This window comes from Vipera berus, assembly GCF_964194415.1.
Source record: "Vipera berus genome assembly, chromosome: 1".
Lineage (NCBI taxonomy): Eukaryota > Metazoa > Chordata > Lepidosauria > Squamata > Viperidae > Vipera > Vipera berus.
The window spans coordinates 357,889,263-357,906,263 of NC_138202.1; the positions used below are offsets into that span (position 1 = coordinate 357,889,263).

Consider the following 17,001-nt stretch of genomic DNA (forward strand, 5'->3'; position numbering starts at 1 on the left):
CAAACTGGTCAGGACAGTCCTAAATAAACTACGGGCAGCTCACCTCTATGCAAAACTTTCTAAGTGTGAGTTGCATAAGGATAAAATTGACTATCGCATATCCGCATATCCCCAGAGGGCATACAAATGGACCCCGAGAAAGTCCAAGCAGTGCTAGGATGGGCGCCACCCCGCACAAGGAAGCAACTGCAGAGCTTTCTGCGGTTCACTAACTTTTACCAACAATTTATTCCCTCCTTTGCCCAAACAGCTTTACCAATTACGAACGTACTGGAATCCAGAGGGGAGGGAAAACCCAAGCCAAGCCAGTCGTGGACAGTGGAATGCCAAGCCGCATTCGAGAGGCTGAAAAAGCTGTTTTCCGTAGAACCGGTTCTAAGGCACCCCGACACCAACAAGCCCTTTGTAATTCAGGCAGATGCCCAGCGACCTAGCGGTGGGGGCTGTACTTTTGCAAGAGAACGACAAAGGGGCATTAGAGCCATGTGCCTATATGTCGAGAACACTCACCAAAAAGGAATAGAGATGGGCAGTCTGGGAAAAAGAGGCATACGCAGTACGATGGGCTCTCCTCACCTGGCGGCACTTTTTGGAGGGGAACAAAATTCCGTTCCAAGTGTGGACTGACAACAAAAATCTGGACGCACTAAAAACGCCCAGGAAACTTACCCCTAAGCAAGCACGGTGGTCACAACACTTCCACTGCTTTAATTTCACACTGAAACACCTGCCCGAGCGGGGGGGGGGATGGACTTCCTGGCAGACGCATTATCCAGAATGCCACAATATAATAGCACTCGGGTTAGTATAACAAAGCCGCTCATGCCACAAGCACAACTGGCAACACGAGTAACTACCCAAGCACATGCCAAACTCCAAAAGATGTTAGTGAGTCAGGCAGGAATTGAATTTAGAAAAGCACTAGAAACCGACAAATGGTTCCTAAGCCACAAAAAAAACAGTGCACAATCACAGATGTTCTACCCTGGGTTGGAGAGAAGTTATACATACCTAAAAGTCAGAGACTGGCATTCATGCAGCTTTGCCACGATTCAAAATCTGCAGGCCATTTTGGGTTTGTGAAAACACCACACCTAGTTAAAAGGCAATTTTGGTGGCCGATTTGTGCTTCAGCAAAAAGATTGCAAGGGAAGTCGCCTCGGCACCTTGGAAAGAGATCTTTATGGACTTCATAGTGGAACTACCAGATAGCATCATTATATTATTATTATTATTATTATTATTATTATTATTATTATTATTATTATTATTATTATTATTCACTCTGTGCTCCATCCATAGCTAAGCAACTGGTTGTAAGCCAAGGACCACGCATCCAGGTTTCGCATTTGATCCCAAACAAGCCCAGGGCCTCTTTTTTTTTTCCACCTTATACATCGGAGAATGAAGAATTAAAAAACAGAAATCCGAGCAAAAAAAAAAGAAAAGGCAGATGTTTGCAACGCAACGCTTGCAACTGCCAAGCTAAAACTAATTGCAAACGTTGATTTTGCACAGAGCTTTTAAAAGACAATAAGTACGGTTGCAGGCGGGCAAAGGGGGAAAGCGGAAAGCCAATTATTTAAAAACCTTGAGATTGAATGCAGATCAAAAGGTGCAGATATATATAGAGAGAGCAAGCTTGCCGGATGAGGCGTGCGAACAATGCCGCGATTTTCTTAGCCGGCGCGGTGGAAAAGCTGCTTTCAATACCAGACATCAATGACAAGCTGGAGGCCACAAAAGACAACTTTGCAGTGATGATTAAGTACCGCATTATCCTGGATGGGTTTTCCACCTAACGGGGAGGAGTGAGGAGGAGGGAAATACTAACAGAAGCAGCATTGACGGAAAAGTGGAGGAAGGACGAGACAGTTAAGGTTTATGGCACTGCAATGTGAAGGAGACAAGCGGCAGAGGTGGGGAAGGGACCTTGAAATCCATTGTCCTGGGCGGATGGGCGTCTCAGCAGCCTCTCCAAGTTCCTTTTTGAGAGGCTCCAGCTTCGTCTTCATTTGTGCGAAGAGCTCAGATGGAACACAATTGGCTGGGAAGGCGGCACCTCGAGAAACACAAAATGTTCCCGGCTCAGAATGTGACTCACTCAATCAATCTGAAAAAAGCTGGAAGGGACCTTGGAGGTCTTCAAGTCCAACCCCCTGCTCTAGCAGGAGATCCCCTATACCATTTCAGACGGGGTGGCTGCCCAGCCTTTTCTTGAAACCCTCCAGTGCTGGAAGCACCTACAACTTCTAAAGGCAAGCTGTCATACTGGTTAATTGCTCTCCCCGTTTGGAAGTTTCTTAGTTCTAGGTTGGATCTAGGCTAGCTTGCTCGCTGGTGAAGCGGGCACAGCAGCGCCTGCATTTTCTGCGTCGCGTGAGAAAAGCACATCTTCCTTCCCCTGTCCTGACCACTTTCTACAGAGGGACGATCAAGATCATCCTGTCATACAGCATCACGGTCTGGTTTGGAAGCATCCCTGCTTCAGACAGGATGGCGGTGTGGAGAGTGGTGAGGACGGCAGAAATGATCCTTGGTAATTTACTTCCTTCTATCCAGGATGTGGCAGATAACAATGGTCCAGCAGGGTCCCCAAGATTGTCTGGGACGCTGCCCAATCCTCTTCACGACCTGTTTTCCTTGTTACCTTCTGGGACGAGTGGGCTCCGTGGTTATCCGGAGAACATCTGGATTTAGCCACAATTCTGTTCCATAAGAGCATCAGCCTTGTGAATGCTCAAGTTTCCTCTTTCTGCTACAGCAGAGGTCCCCAACCTTTTGGGCACCAGGGACCGGCTCCGTGGAGAGAGGTTTTTCCACGGACCGGAAGGGGTGTGGTTTTGTGAGCTGCCTGCATCCTGCGGATGGGGCTTTGCTTGTTTGTGCGGACCGGTTGCTGGCATGCCGCGGACCGGTACTGGTCCGCGGACTGGGGGTTGGAGACCCCTGCAGACAGTATGTGTTCAAAATGGACAGTGATTAATATATCACCAGAATGTCCCCATTGTTGAGCAAAGCAGTCGTTAAGGGAATCACACAGTCATCAAGTGAATCTGGCTTCCCCCACTGACTTTGCTTGTTGGAAGGTAGTTCAGAAGGTCGCAAAGGGTGATCACATGACCACGTGATCACGGGATGCTGCAACTCTTGTAAATGTATGCGGCTTGCCCGAAAAAAAACAACACTTGAGGCAGATAATGGGGAGCGTGGTAGGGGAGGAGGCTTCCCCAAAGTCAAGATGGCACCACAATTTGCAATTAAAGCCCCACCCCTTTTGAACACACACTATAATAACACAAGCAACAGAAGACTCAAGACTTTAGTTGCCGGGGGTTGCCATCTTGACTTTTCTGATCTGCAAGTAGCCTTGGCAAGTAAAAAGATATAGACATATTTTTTCCATCTAAGGCAGGGTGTGTGTGTGTGTGTGTGTGTGTGTGTGTGTCTTCAGAAGCGGAGCAATGACAGCCAATCTCAGCCATTAAAATAAGAACCATCAGGAGAGCTCCAATATAATAAAAATACTTTATATGAAACCGACGAGAAACAACGTAAGTTATGCAAAAAAAAAGTTTAAAGAAATCCCTGTTGCAACAACGGTGAAGAGGTAAATTCTCAGGAATGCATAATAATTAGAACAGTGTCTCTTAGCCTGGGCCTTTTTTAGAGGGGTGGACTTCAACATGGCTGGCTGGTGGAATTCTGGGAGTTGAAGTCCACCCATCTTAAAGGCAGCTCCAATTTTCACCTTCTTTGACCAACATCTATCTGTTCGGAACCCTGGCACCAAATTTATAGAAATCAAATCTAATCCAGCTGCTGAAATGTTTCGGAAATCCAGACTGCGCCAATTCCAGCCCCCAACAGACACCCCCCTCCCCTTGTCTCTCTTCCTGCCAGATGTTCTAGGTCCCACCAGTCTCCCAGTGAGAAACAGCTGCCTTTTTTCATCCTCATCCACAGGTGAGATTTGTGGGCCCATCTTCAACCTGCCCTCCCCTCCATTGTAAACCACAATGTAATAATATCCACCTTGTTGCCCAGGACGAAAACCACGATGGTGTTTTGTGGGGTGTGCAGATGCGAAACAATATTACGCGAGGGCCAGAATTCAAAGTCTCTCTCCTCTGTCCTGGTGCCCCTCTCTGCCATTTTCAAAGAAAAATAGTTTTCGGGGAACCTAAGGAAAAATCTCAGCGTCTGGGGGTCCAAATCCGAGTTGTTTCGACACGGCACCTGCCCTGGGCTGGAAAATCCAATTGCGAGAACTTTTAAGGCTGCTTTTTTTTTTCTCCTGGCAGCTCCTGGCTGTCAAAGAGGCCGATTGGCTGGTAGCCACGAAGGCAGCGTGGTGACCGAGGGGGGGAGGGGTAAGGTTGTCGCCATATTGTCAGCAGTCCATGTTCTTCCTCCGAATCCCGGATGCAACGTCCACCTCGAGTTCGACGCGGAAGGAGAGTAAGGATCAAGGCGGCAGCCTCGGAGACCGATCATCGCCAGCGGCATTTCAAGATGCGTCTTTTCCCTTTTTAAGAAGAGGTAAACAGGAATCCAATCAGCGCACGGGCCATTTTGGAAAGGAACAAAAGCTGTAATCACTCACTTTTCTCCCAACCAAATCTAGGGTGTTGTGGTTTTTTTTTCTCCCACCCTTAGCCAGGAGGAGGGGAAAAAAAAACGTAATTCCCTTTGCAAATTCTACCCCACTCACCGGGAGCTCTTCGGACAGCATCGCTGTCTTCATGATCACTTTGGTAGCCCTCCGGGGCACTGCAGAGCTCGCTGCCCAGACTGCTCTGGCTTTCTGATTTGGTACTGCCCAAAGGCCGACCGAGGCTCCCGCTTGGCGACTGAGCAGCCTCGCCACTGGAAACTGGAGGAAACAGGGGAAAAAAACAACCCACTGAACGTGATATTGAGCATGAAAATCAGCCTGGAGAGGAAGCCCGCAGGGCAAAATCCAGGTGAATAAAAATATAAAATATAAATTGAAGAGCACTAGCCGATCGCACTTAAGACTTATATGCCGCTTTGCAGGGCTTTTCAGCCCTCTCTAAGCGGTTTACAGAGTCAGCCTGTTTCTCCCCTCCCCCCAACAATCTGGGTCCTCATTTACCGACGAAAGGCTGAGTCAACCTTGGAACAGGTCAGGATCGAACTCCTGGCTGTGGGCAGAGTTGGCCTGCAGTGCCCCATTCTAACCACCAGGGCTCCCAAAGGCACAATACTGGAACTATCACTTCATATATGCAACGAAATTTCATTTTAATGCATGCTGATTAGTATACACTCAAAGTGACAATAAGAGGAGAGGAGAGGAGGAGAGGAGAGGAGAGGAGAGGAGAAGAGAAGAGAAGATTAAGATAAGACAACATTTAGTGTCATTTTTTTTACTGTGGACACAACGGCACACATCAAAACTGAAATTTAGTTGCCCGCTCTCAAAGTGAAACACATACATGACACACACCTAAACATACTATATACAACATATGTATAGACCCACACCCCTACATATACATAACAAATAAATATTAAATACTGTCCATCTTGAATATAAAATGGAAGGAGGAAGCTTGAGAGTTCAAAAGATTAATGCTGTATGGAATGAAACTATATAAAATTATTATTCTATTCTATTCATATAGAAGGACAGGCAGAGCCTGGGGGCGGAGTCAAGAGAGGAATCAGCCTAGAATCGTTATGTTCCCACAAATGGTTCAACCCCTCTTCGATTCAGTTGATTCTTATGTAGCACCAATTTGGTGCCGACCGTTAGTTGACTTGATTCTCGTCTAAAAGAAGTCTTTGACGTACAACCATTCATTTATTGACCATTTGAACAGCAATAGCAATAGCCCTCAGACTTATATACCGCTTCACAGCACTTTAAGCAGTTTTACAGAGTCAGCCTATTTGCTCCCAACAATCTGGGTCCTTGTTTTTCCGATTTCGGAAGGATGGAAGGATGAGTCAACCTTGAACTGGTCAGGATCGAACTCCTGGCTGTGGGCAGAGTTAGCCTGCAATGCTGCATTCTAACCACTAGGGCTCCCAAAGGCACAATACTAGAACTATCACTTCATGTAGAAGGCCAGGCAGAGCCTGTGGGCAGAGTCAAGAGAGTAATCAGCCTGGAGTCGTTATGTTCCCACAAATGATTTAAATTCAACCCCTCTTCAATTCTGTTGACTCTTGTTGTTGTTGTTAGCTGCGAAGTCGTGTCCGACCCATCGCGACACCATGGACAATGTTCCTCCAGGCCTTCCTGTCCTCTACCATCTTCTGGAGTCCATTTAAGCTCACGCCTACTGCTTCAGTGACTCCATCCAGCCACCTCCTTCTCTGTCGTCCCCTTCTTCTCTTGCCCTCCACCTTTCCCAGCATTAGGCTCTTCTCCAGTGAGTCCTTCCTTCTCATTAGGTGGCCAAAGGATTTGAGTTTCAGCTTCAGGATCTGGCCTTTTAAAGAGCAGTCAGGGTTGATCTCCTCTAGGACCGACCGGTTTGATTGCCTTGCAGTCCAAGGGACTCGCAGGAGTGTTCTCCAGCACCAGAGTTCAAAGGCTTCAATTCTTTGGCGCTCAGCCTTTCTTATGGTCCAACTTTCACTGCCATACATTGCAACTGGGAAGACCACAGCCTTGATTATACGCACTTTTGTTGACAGGGTGATGTCTCTGCTTTTTAGTGTGCTGTCTAGATTTGCCATGGCTTTCCTCCCGAGGAGCAAGCGTCTTTTAATTTCTTGGCTACAGTCCCCATCTGCAGTGATCTTGGAGCCCAGGAAAATAAAATCTGTCACTACTTCCATTTCTTCCCCATCTATTTGCCAGGAATTGAGAGGGCCGGATGCCATGATCTTGGTTTTCTTAATGTTAAGTTTTAACCCACGTTTTGCACTCTCCTTCTTCACCCGCAACAAGAGGCTCTTTAGTTCTTCTTCACTTTCTGTTGACTCTTATCTAGTGCCAATTTGGTGCTGACCGGTAGTTGACTTGATTCTTGTCTAAAAGTACCCCTTGACCTACAACCATTCATTTATTGACCATTTATTGAGCACAGCAAATAGCAGTAGCCCTTAGACTTATATACCACTTCACAGCGCTTTACAGCCCTCTCTAAGCAGTTTACAAAGTCAGCCTGTTGCCACCGCTCCCCCCCAACAATCTGGGTCCTCACTTTACTGACCTCAGAAGGATGGAAGCCTGAGTCAATCTTGAACCGGTCAGGATCGAACACCAGGCAGTGGGCAGAGTTACCCTGCAATACTGCATTCTAACAACTGCACCACCACGTATGATTGATGAATGAATGAATGAATGAATGAATGAATGAATGAACGAACCAAAATCCTTCCCACTGTCAATGCAAATAGAAACAGAAATTTGGGATGCAGCCAATGGGTTAATTCAGTAACCGCAAGACGTGTGAGATCACAACTACACAAATTTGCACATTTTCGACCAGCGAGTTTGCTCACCAGAGTCTGCTGGCTGTTTCCTGATCTGGAAACTCTTTGATGTCACGGACAAGGACCGATTGTCAAAACTGGAGGAACTGATCTCAGAGTCACTGTCGCTGTCGCTGGAGACAACTGCGGGAAAACAAGCAAAATGGTGGGAGGTTAATGCTGTCCTTCCTTTGTCTCACTTAACAACCACACCACTTAATGACAACATTTTAGGTGTTGCAATTCCTTGCCAGCCAGTGGATCTGGCAGCTGAGTCTGAGGAATCGGACGAGGAGGGGCCTGGAGTGACATTAGAGTCAGAGGAAGGCTCTGAGGAGCTCCAAGACTTACAGTCAGACGAAGAGCCTGGCCCCTCTACTCCCGCTCAGGCTGAGACACAGCTGTGCTGGGAGCCTGAGTTGGACGTTGATGAAGCACAGCTGGGAGAAATCCAGGATGCATGAAAGCACCAGGAAGAGAAGCGAGTAGGAGAGAGGAATGCAATGGGGCGGCTCCAAAGGCAAAGGAGAAGGCATTAGGAAGCCACGCCTTGGCTGAATGCTAAAAGGGAAGGTGTGGGAGGTGCTGGTTGCCGAAGGCAGTCGTTCGTGTTGAGGATAGAGTTTCTGTGGACCGTGTTTGTTTGCCTTGGACATTGACTCAGGTCTGTGAGAATAAAAGGGGTTGTTTTTTCTTGCGGTTCCTGCCTGTTTCTTGGAAGAGGGGTTTCTCCTTGGCTGGGACCGAACAGTAGGTCCCAATTCTGCTTATAATGCAAGGACTACCTATACCTTTTGCTGATGTAATTACCCAACACCCCCCCCCCCGCTGCCAAAAAAAGAGTTTTAAGTTGTGGCCTTTTGCTGACAACAGGCCTAGTAGTTAGTAATACAGGTAGTCCTCAACTTACAGCCAAAACTGAGCCCAAAATGTCTGTTGTTCTGCAAGACAGTTGTTACATGAGTTTCGCCCCATTTTACAACCTTTCTGGCCACAGTTGCTAAGTGAATCCCCACATGTGTTAAGTTAGTAACATGGTTGTTGAGTGAAATCTGGCTTCCCCCATTGATTTTGCTTGTCAGAAGGTCGCAAAAGGGGATCACGTGACCCCTGGGACACTGCAACCGTCATAAGCACATGCCAGTTGCCGAGCCTCTGAATTTTGATCATGTAACCACAGGGATGTTGTGCTGTGAAAAATGGGCCTAAAAGTTATTTTTTCAGGTGCTGTTGTGACTTCAAACGGTCACTAAGCAAATGGCTGAAAATTGAGGACCACCTCTACAGGACCTTCAGAATATTGCAGGAAATTTAACAAAAAAAACGGAAGCATTTTAGCAAATTAACCAGTGGAACAACCTGCCTCCAGAAGAAGTGAATGCTCCAACACTGGAAGTTTTTAGGAAGAGACTGGACAGCCATTTGTCCGAAATGGTATAGGGTTTCCTGCCTGAGCAGGAGGATGGACTACAGCAGGGCTTTTCAACCTTTTCACCCATTGTACCACTTTGGTCTTCCCAGTTGCAATGTATGGCCAGTGAAAGTTGGACCATAAGAAAGGCTGAGCGCAAAAGAATTGAGGCCTTTGAACTATGGTGCTGGAGAAGACTCCTGCGAGTCCCTTGGACTGCAAGGCGATCAAACCGGTCGGTCCTAGAGGAGATCAACCCTGACTGCTCTTTAGAAGGCCAGATCCTGAAGTGGAAACTCAAATCCTTTGGCCACCTAATGAGAAGGAAGGACTCACTGGAGAAGAGCCTAATGCCGGGAAAGGTTGAGGGCAAGAGAAGAAGGGGACGACAGAGAACGAGGTGGCTGGATGGAGTCACTGAAGCAGGAGGCGTGAGCTTAAATGGACTCCAGAAGATGGTAGAGGACAGGAAGGCCTGGAGGAACGTTGTCCATAGGGTTGCGATGGGTCGGACACGACTTCGCAACTAACAACAACAAGAACCACTTTTAGGATATGGCAGCATCCAAGTACCACCAGTCGCCTAGCAAGGTATGAAAAACTTGATGACCAAAAAAAAAAAGAGGAAAAAGGTGATGAAGTACAGGTAGTCCTCGACTTACAACAGTTCGCTTAGTGACTGCTCGAACTTACAATGGCACTGAAAAAGTGCCCCCCAAGACCCCGGCGGCGCTCTTCCTCCTGTCCGAGGTTGTCATTCTTGTGAGCATTTCTACTGAGGATTGGCAGCGGGGGGTGGGGTGGGGGGAGTTTGGTTTTTATTTCTCTCTCCCCCCCCTCTGCTGGATGGTTGCAGCAGGTTTTGGTCACTTCACATGACCCTGGGACACTGTGACCGTCATAAGTATGAATCAGTTGCCAAGCATCTGAATGTAAATCACAAGACCCTGGAGATGCTGCAAAATTCCAGCTGATCGGCGCTTCCTCTGGGCTCAGCAGAAGTGCCAGGATCAGTGCTGAGCTCCAGCTGGATCCTGGTGCTGATCCTGGTGCTTCTGCTGAGCTCCGACACCCCTGCAGCTCCAGCCGTCTCTCGCTCAAGCTTCTGCGGTGCTGCCACCGGTTCAACTCATTCCCCTCCCCCGCTACCACTTTTCTAGGATGGTCGCGTACCACCTGCCAGGTGCCAATGTACCCGTGCCACTGGTTGAAAAGCCCTGGACTAGATGACCTTCAAGGTCCCTTCCAACTTTTTTATTATTATTATTATTATTATTATTATTATTATTATTATTATTATTATTATTATTATTATTAAATTGCCAGCTTTAAGATGAATAAACAGAAGCCTAAGATGCGGAAAAATATATGTTTACAAGATCGAGAACTGTTGATTGCAAAGATTGGTTTTAAAATTAAGATATTTAGGAATTAAATTACATTCACTTCCAAGAACTGTATGGTGTTTCGGAATAATTATGTGAAAACATGAAACGAAATCAAAACGGATTTAATGAGGTGGGACAAATTGCAATTGTCATTATTAGACAGAATCTCAGTTCTAAAAATGAACATCTCAACAAGTCTGTTGCTTTTACAGGCAGAACTCAACTTACAACAGTTCATTTAGTGACAGCTCAAAGTTACAACGGCAATGAAAAAAAGGACTTATGATCGTTTTTCACACTTGCAACCGTTGAAGCATCCCTGTGATCACATGATCAAAATCCAGATGCTTGGCAACTGGCTTGTATTTATGACGGTCGCAGTGTCCCTGGGGGATCACGTGATCCCCTTTTGCGACCTTGTACCAAACAAAGTCAGTGGGGAAGCCGGATTCACTTAACAACCGTGCTACTCACTTAACAACTGCAGTGAATCACTGAACAACTGTGGCAAGAAATGTTGTAAAACGGGACAAAAAAAAGCCCCAGGAATTAAACAGAAATACTTGCAAGAGGAAGGTTAATATGACCTAATTTAAAATTGTATTTCGTTGTTCGGAAACCGATAACTTTACAAAATAAAATTCTATAGGGCTAGGCTGTCCTCAGCTTACAACCACAATTGAGCCCAAAATTTCTATTGCTAAGTAAGACAGTTGTTAAGTGAGTTTTGCTCCATTTAAGGGCCTACCTTGCCACAGTTGTTAAGTGAATCACTGTAACATGGTTAAGTGAATCTGGCTTCCTGCATTGACTCTGCTTGTCAGAAGGTCGCAAAAAGGGGATCATATGACTCCAGGAGCATGAAAGCGTCATAAATACGAGTCAGTTGCCCAGCGTCCGAATGCTGATCACCTGACCATGGGGTGTGCTGCGACGGTCGTAAGTGTGAAAAAAGGTCATAAGTCACTTTTTTTCAGTGCCGTTGTAACTTTGAGCGGTCACTAAAGGAATTTGTAAGTCAAGGATTGCCTGTACTAGAACTAGAGCAGGGGTAGGCAACCTTGGCCCTTTTATGACTCGTGGACTTCAACTCCCAGAATTCCTGAGCCAGCATGGCTTTCCCCTCAGCGTGGCTGGCTCAGGAATTCTGGGAGTTGAAGTCCACAAGTCATAAAGCGGCCTAGGCCAGGGGTAGGCAACCTTGGCCCTTTTATGACTCGTGGACTTCAACTCCCAGAATTCCTGAGCCAGCATGGCTCAGCATGGAAACCTCTCCCTTTCCCCTCAGCGTGGCTGGCTCAGGAATTCTGGGAGTTGAAGTCCACAAGTCATAAAGCGGCCTAGGCCAGGGGTAGGCAACCTTGGCCCTTTTATGACTCGTGGACTTCAACTCCCAGAATTCCTGAGCCAGCATGGCTCAGTATGGAAACCTCTCTCTTTCTCCTCAGCATGGCTGGCTCAGGAATTCTGGGAGTTGAAGTCCACGAATCACAAAAGGGCCAAGGTTGCCCACCCCTGGACTAGAGGGACGTGACTTGAAATTTGGATGGCCCAGCTGCTTAGGGTACGCTAAAGACAAATTCAATATAAATTTTAAGCATCGCTTTTTGGAGAATCTGGGAAAAACATGACAGCAATGCCCCAGAAAGCTTTCTTCAGAGGAGAAAGGGCAATTAAAACCACTTGGCTGACTTATGCCGAGCGATTAACATCCGTTGGAAGAGAGAACATCTGAAGAAGGGAGATTTTACTTGTCAATGCTTGACGTAAGCTCAACCGTTTAGAGATTTAAAATGGATAAAAAAGAATTCTGTTTTGACAGATGAAAGGACGGGAGACTTTTGTGCCAGCGACGAACATCTTATTGCTAAGGGCTGTAAATTGGTATTGACAATGAGTCAGGAAGATGAATATATTCCAGATGGTATGGTTAAACGGGCAGGAGGTTTTGGATAGGCAGGTAAGTCCTTGATTTACGACCACAATCGAATCCGACATTTCGGTCGCTAAGCGAGATACTGGTTAAGCCAGCATTTGTTCAATTTTACAAACTTTCTTGCCGCCCTCGTTAAGCGAATCACTGCAATTGTTCAGTTAGCAACACGGCTTTTAAATGAATCTGGGTTTACCCCTTTGACTTTGCTTGTCTGAAGGTTGCAAAAGGGGGGTCACATGACCCCCCCCGGGATGCTGTGACCGTCATAAATACGAATCAGTTGCCCAGCGTCTGAAGTTTGATCATGTGACTGTGATCCCTCAGGGATTTTGCCTGTCAAAAGGGGATCACATGATCCGGGAGGCTGCAACGGCCGTTAAAGAGTAAAAAAAATGGTTATAATTCGCTTTTTTTCAATGCCACTGCAACTTTGAGCGGTCACTAAACGAACTGTGGTTAACTGGAGGAATACTTGGGATATTATGCTTGACCACTGGGTAAACAGGTGGACAAACAGACTGAAACTTACACTGAATTATAATTTGGAAGAAATTTTTTATCTGTTTAGTGACTGTTCGAAGTTATCGTACACTGGTAACATTTATAACCATTTTTCACACCTATCACTGTTGCAGCATCCCCACAGACACGGGTTCAAAATTCAAGACACTTGGCAACTGAACTCATCTTTATGACGGTTGCAGCATCCCGGATCATGTGATTCCCCTTTTGACCAGCAAAATCCCTGGGGGGGGGAAGCCAGATTCACTTCACAACCGTGTTCCTAACTTAACAGCTGCAGCGATTCACTTAACAACGCTAACAAGGAAGGTCGCAAAATGGGTCTCTTAACAACGGTCTCGCTTAGCATTGTAAATTCTGGGTTTCGTCGCGGTGGCACGTTGAGGACCATCAGCACTGTGGCTATTGAACCCCACTTATCATTTCTATCCCCCTTAAATTTGCATTTTAACTTTTTTCCCTTTATTTTGGAAACTTTGTAAGATCCTTCTTTTTTAAAAAACAAAAAACCGCCAAACAGATCCAGGACTTTGCAGCTGTCACAAGCTGAGAGTGACTCAAACGCCCATATGCTGGCTGTTAAAATCAATTTTGATGTTCTTTTTTAAAAAAAAAAAAAAGAAAGAAAAAAACAGGACCCCACCACCACCAAAAAAAGTCTACAAGGGTATATTAGCACCAAACCTCATTACAAAGGCTCTCCGTTCCCACCCCCAACCCCCCCATCTGGCATTTCTGCTGTTTCTTGCAAACTCAATTGAAGGGAGACAAGCAAAGGTACAAGCCTCAATTTAGCTGACAAAAGACCCAGGGTGGCTATTTGAACTGGGAAATTGTTCCCACTTTACAGTGGGGGGGGAGAGAATAAAAATAAAAGGCTTGCACCCCCTTCTGCTATTTAAGCAGCCTGTGGGGAGGAAATCTGCTGTAGCAGGCAGCTGTTGGATGGGGAGATAAGATTATGGAGGGGGGGGGAGAAACAGGAATTAAGCCCCCCCCCCAATTCTAACCGCCTCTCTATCGTCTAATTTTGAGCTAAATTTGGAGGCCAGACTGCCCCATAAAAGGGACCTCTGGCCCGGAATGTATAAAACAGGGAATTACTTTGAAAAGAGAATAACAGGGTTGGAAGGGACCTTGGAGGTCATCTAGTCCAACCCTCTGCTCGGGAAGGAAACCCTATATCAGTGATGGCGAACCTTTTAGAGACCGAGTGCCCAAACTGCAACCCACTTATGTATTGTTGGGTGCCGGGCAGCCGTGGCCCATTGGGTGGGCGTGGCCCATTGGGTGGGCGTGGCTGCGGTGGTAACGGCACACTGGGTGGGACTAAAAAGTTCAATCAATCAATTCCAACTTTGCGAGATCTTTTTTTCCTGTGAGAAGTTGACACTGATTGATTGATTGAACCTTTTTTTTTTTTTGCACATGCCGGCAGAGGCCTAAGGTGAAAAGGTTGTATAAAACCCAGCTGAAGGCCTAGGACTGGGGCGAGGGCGCGCGTGCCCACAGAGAGGGCTCTGTGTGCCACCCGTGGCACGCGTGTCATAGGTTCGCCACCATGGCCCTATCCCATTTCAGACAAACAGTTGTCCAGTCTCTTCTTAAAAACTTCCAGTGTTGGAGCATCCACGACTTCTGGAGGCAGATTGTTCCGCAGATTTCTCCTTATTTTTAGGTTAGATCTCTCTTTGATGATCTTCTGCCGGTTACAGAGAGCCCTCGACTGTGGCGAGAAAGGTCATAAAATGGGGCAAAAGTCACTTAGCAACTATCTTGCTTAGCAACAGAAATTTTGAATTCAATTGTGGCTGTAATTCGAGAACTACCTGTACCTCTTGTCACTATCCACCTACCCTGCTTTAAGATGGGTGGACTTCCACTCCCAGAATTCCCCAGCCAGCCTGCTTTAAGCGGGGTGGACTTCCACTCTCAGAATTCCACGGCCAGGATGCTTTAAGAGGGGTGGACTTCAACTCCCAGAATTCCCCAGCCAGCCTGCTTTAAGATTTGTGGACTTCAACTCCCAGAATTCCCCAGCCAGCCTGCTTTAAGATTCGTGGACTTCAACTCCCAGAATTCCCCAGCCAGCATGCTTTAAGCGGGGTGGACTTCCACTCTCAGAATTCCCCGGCCAGGATGCTTTAAGAGGGGTGGACTTCAACTCCCAGAATTCCCCAGCCAGCCTGCTTTAAGATTTGTGGACTTCAACTCCCAGAATTCCCCAGCCAGCATGCTTTAAGCGGGGTGGACTTCCACTCTCAGAATTCCCCGGCCAGGATGCTTTAAGAGGGGTGGACTTCAACTCCCAGAATTCCCCAGCCAGCCTGCTTTAAGATTTGTGGACTTCAACTCCCAGAATTCCCCAGCCAGCATGCTTTAAGCGGGGTGGACTTCCACTCTCAGAATTCCCCGGCCAGGATGCTTTAAGAGGGGTGGACTTCAACTCCCAGAATTCCCCAGCCAGCCTGCTTTAAGATTTGTGGACTTCAACTCCCAGAATTCCCCAGCCAGCATGCTTTAAGTGGGGTGGACTTCCACTCTCAGAATTCCCCGGCCAGGATGCTTTAAGAGGGGTGGACTTCAACTCCCAGAATTCCCCAGCCAGCCTGCTTTAAGATTTGTGGACTTCAACTCCCAGAATTCCCCAGCCAGCATGCTTTAAGCGGGGTGGACTTCCACTCTCAGAATTCCCCGGCCAGGATGCTTTAAGAGGGGTAGACTTCAACTCCCAGAATTCCCCAGCCAGGATGCTTTAAGATTTGTGGACTTCAACTCCCAGAATTCCCCAGCCAGCATGCTTTAAGCGGGGTGGACTTCCACTCTCAGAATTCCCCGGCCAGGATGCTTTAAGAGGGGTAGACTTCAACTCCCAGAATTCCCCAGCCAGGATGCTTTAAGAGGGGTGGACATCAACTCCCAGAATTCCCCAGCCAGGATGCTTTAAGCTGGGTGGACTTCAACTCCCAGAATTCCCCAGCCAGCATGCTTTAAGCTGGGTGGACTTCAACTCCCAGAATTCCCCAGCCAGGATGCTTTAAGAGGGGTGGACTTCCACTCCCAGAATTCCCCAGCCAGCATGCTTTAAGCTAGGTGGACTTCAACTCCCAGAATTCCCCAGCCAGGATGCTGGCTGGAGAATTCTGGGAGTTGAAGTTCACCCACATTAACACTGCTGAGATTGAGCCTCTTTTAATCATTCCCAAGATCCCTCTTGGTGCCTCCCATGGGGGGGAGGGGAGAGGCTGACCTTTGCTCCTGGCCCAGGTGTAGGTGTGATCCATCCCACTGCCCCGGAGTTCCAGCGATGGGGGTCCCAGGCGAGCAGGAGGGGGCCGAAGGTGGATTTCCTTGGCTCTGTTGCTGCTGCTGCTGCTCCCCCCTTTTAAAGGCAGGATGCATTTGGGGAGACCTTTGTAGAACCAGGCCCCAGATCGCTTCCAGACCTGAAGAGATTTAAGAAAGAAAGAAAAAAGGACTTTTAGGGTTTTGAATGCTGATTTGTGTTTATTTATTTCTGATTTTATTGAGCCCTCATTTGTGTCTTTTATTTTTAATTTAGTTATTGAGTACTCTTTTTGTTTCTTTTATGAATACAATAGAATAGAATAGAAAATTAGAATAGAATAGAAAATTAGAATAGAATAGAATAAGAATAGAATAAGAATAACAGAGTTGGAAGGGACCTTGGAGGTCATCTAGTCCAACCCCCTGCTCAGGCAGGAAACCCTATCCCATTTCAGACAAATGGCTGTCCAGTCTCCTCTTAAAAACCTCCAGTGTTGGAGCATTCATCGCTTCTGGAGGCAGGTAGTTCCACTGGTTAATTGTTCTGTCAGTTTCTGTCAGTTTCTCCTTAGTTCCAGGTTGCTTCTCTCCTTCATTAGTTTCCATCCGTTGCTTCTTGTCCTGCCTTCAGGTGCTTTGGAGAATAGCTTGACTCCCTCTTCTTTGGGGCAGCCCCTGAGATACTGGAAGACTGCTATCATGTCCCCCCTAGTCCTTCTCTTCGTTAAACTAGACATACCCAATTCCAGCAACCGTTCCCTATATGTTTTAGCCTCCAGACCTCTAATCATCATTGTTGCTCTTCTCTGCACTCTTTCTAGAGTCTCGACATCTTTTTTACATCGCAGTGACCAAAACTGGATGCCGTATTCCAAGTGCGGCCTTACCAAGGCCTTGTAAAGTGGTATCAACGCTTCACGTGATAATATAATAATAATAATAATAATTAATAATAATAATGATGATGATGATGATGATGATGATGATGATGATGATGATGA

The 17,001-nt window shown here is 46.9% G+C and overlaps 1 protein-coding gene across 1 annotated transcript in view; it reads right to left on the reverse strand.

The window, feature by feature from the left end:
- Positions 1-7,444: 7,444 nt before the first annotated feature.
- Positions 7,445-17,001, reverse strand: part of RPH3AL (rabphilin 3A like (without C2 domains)) — a gene marked incomplete at its 3' end in the record, with an annotated part of 45,417 nt that continues 35,860 nt past the window's right edge. The window contains exons 6-7 of the mRNA XM_081314371.1: positions 15,963-16,158; positions 7,445-7,599 (exon numbers count right to left, since the gene is read on the reverse strand). Of these exons, the coding sequence (XP_081170497.1) occupies positions 7,445-7,599; positions 15,963-16,158 (351 nt within the window). The remainder of the gene's footprint in view (positions 7,600-15,962; positions 16,159-17,001) is intronic.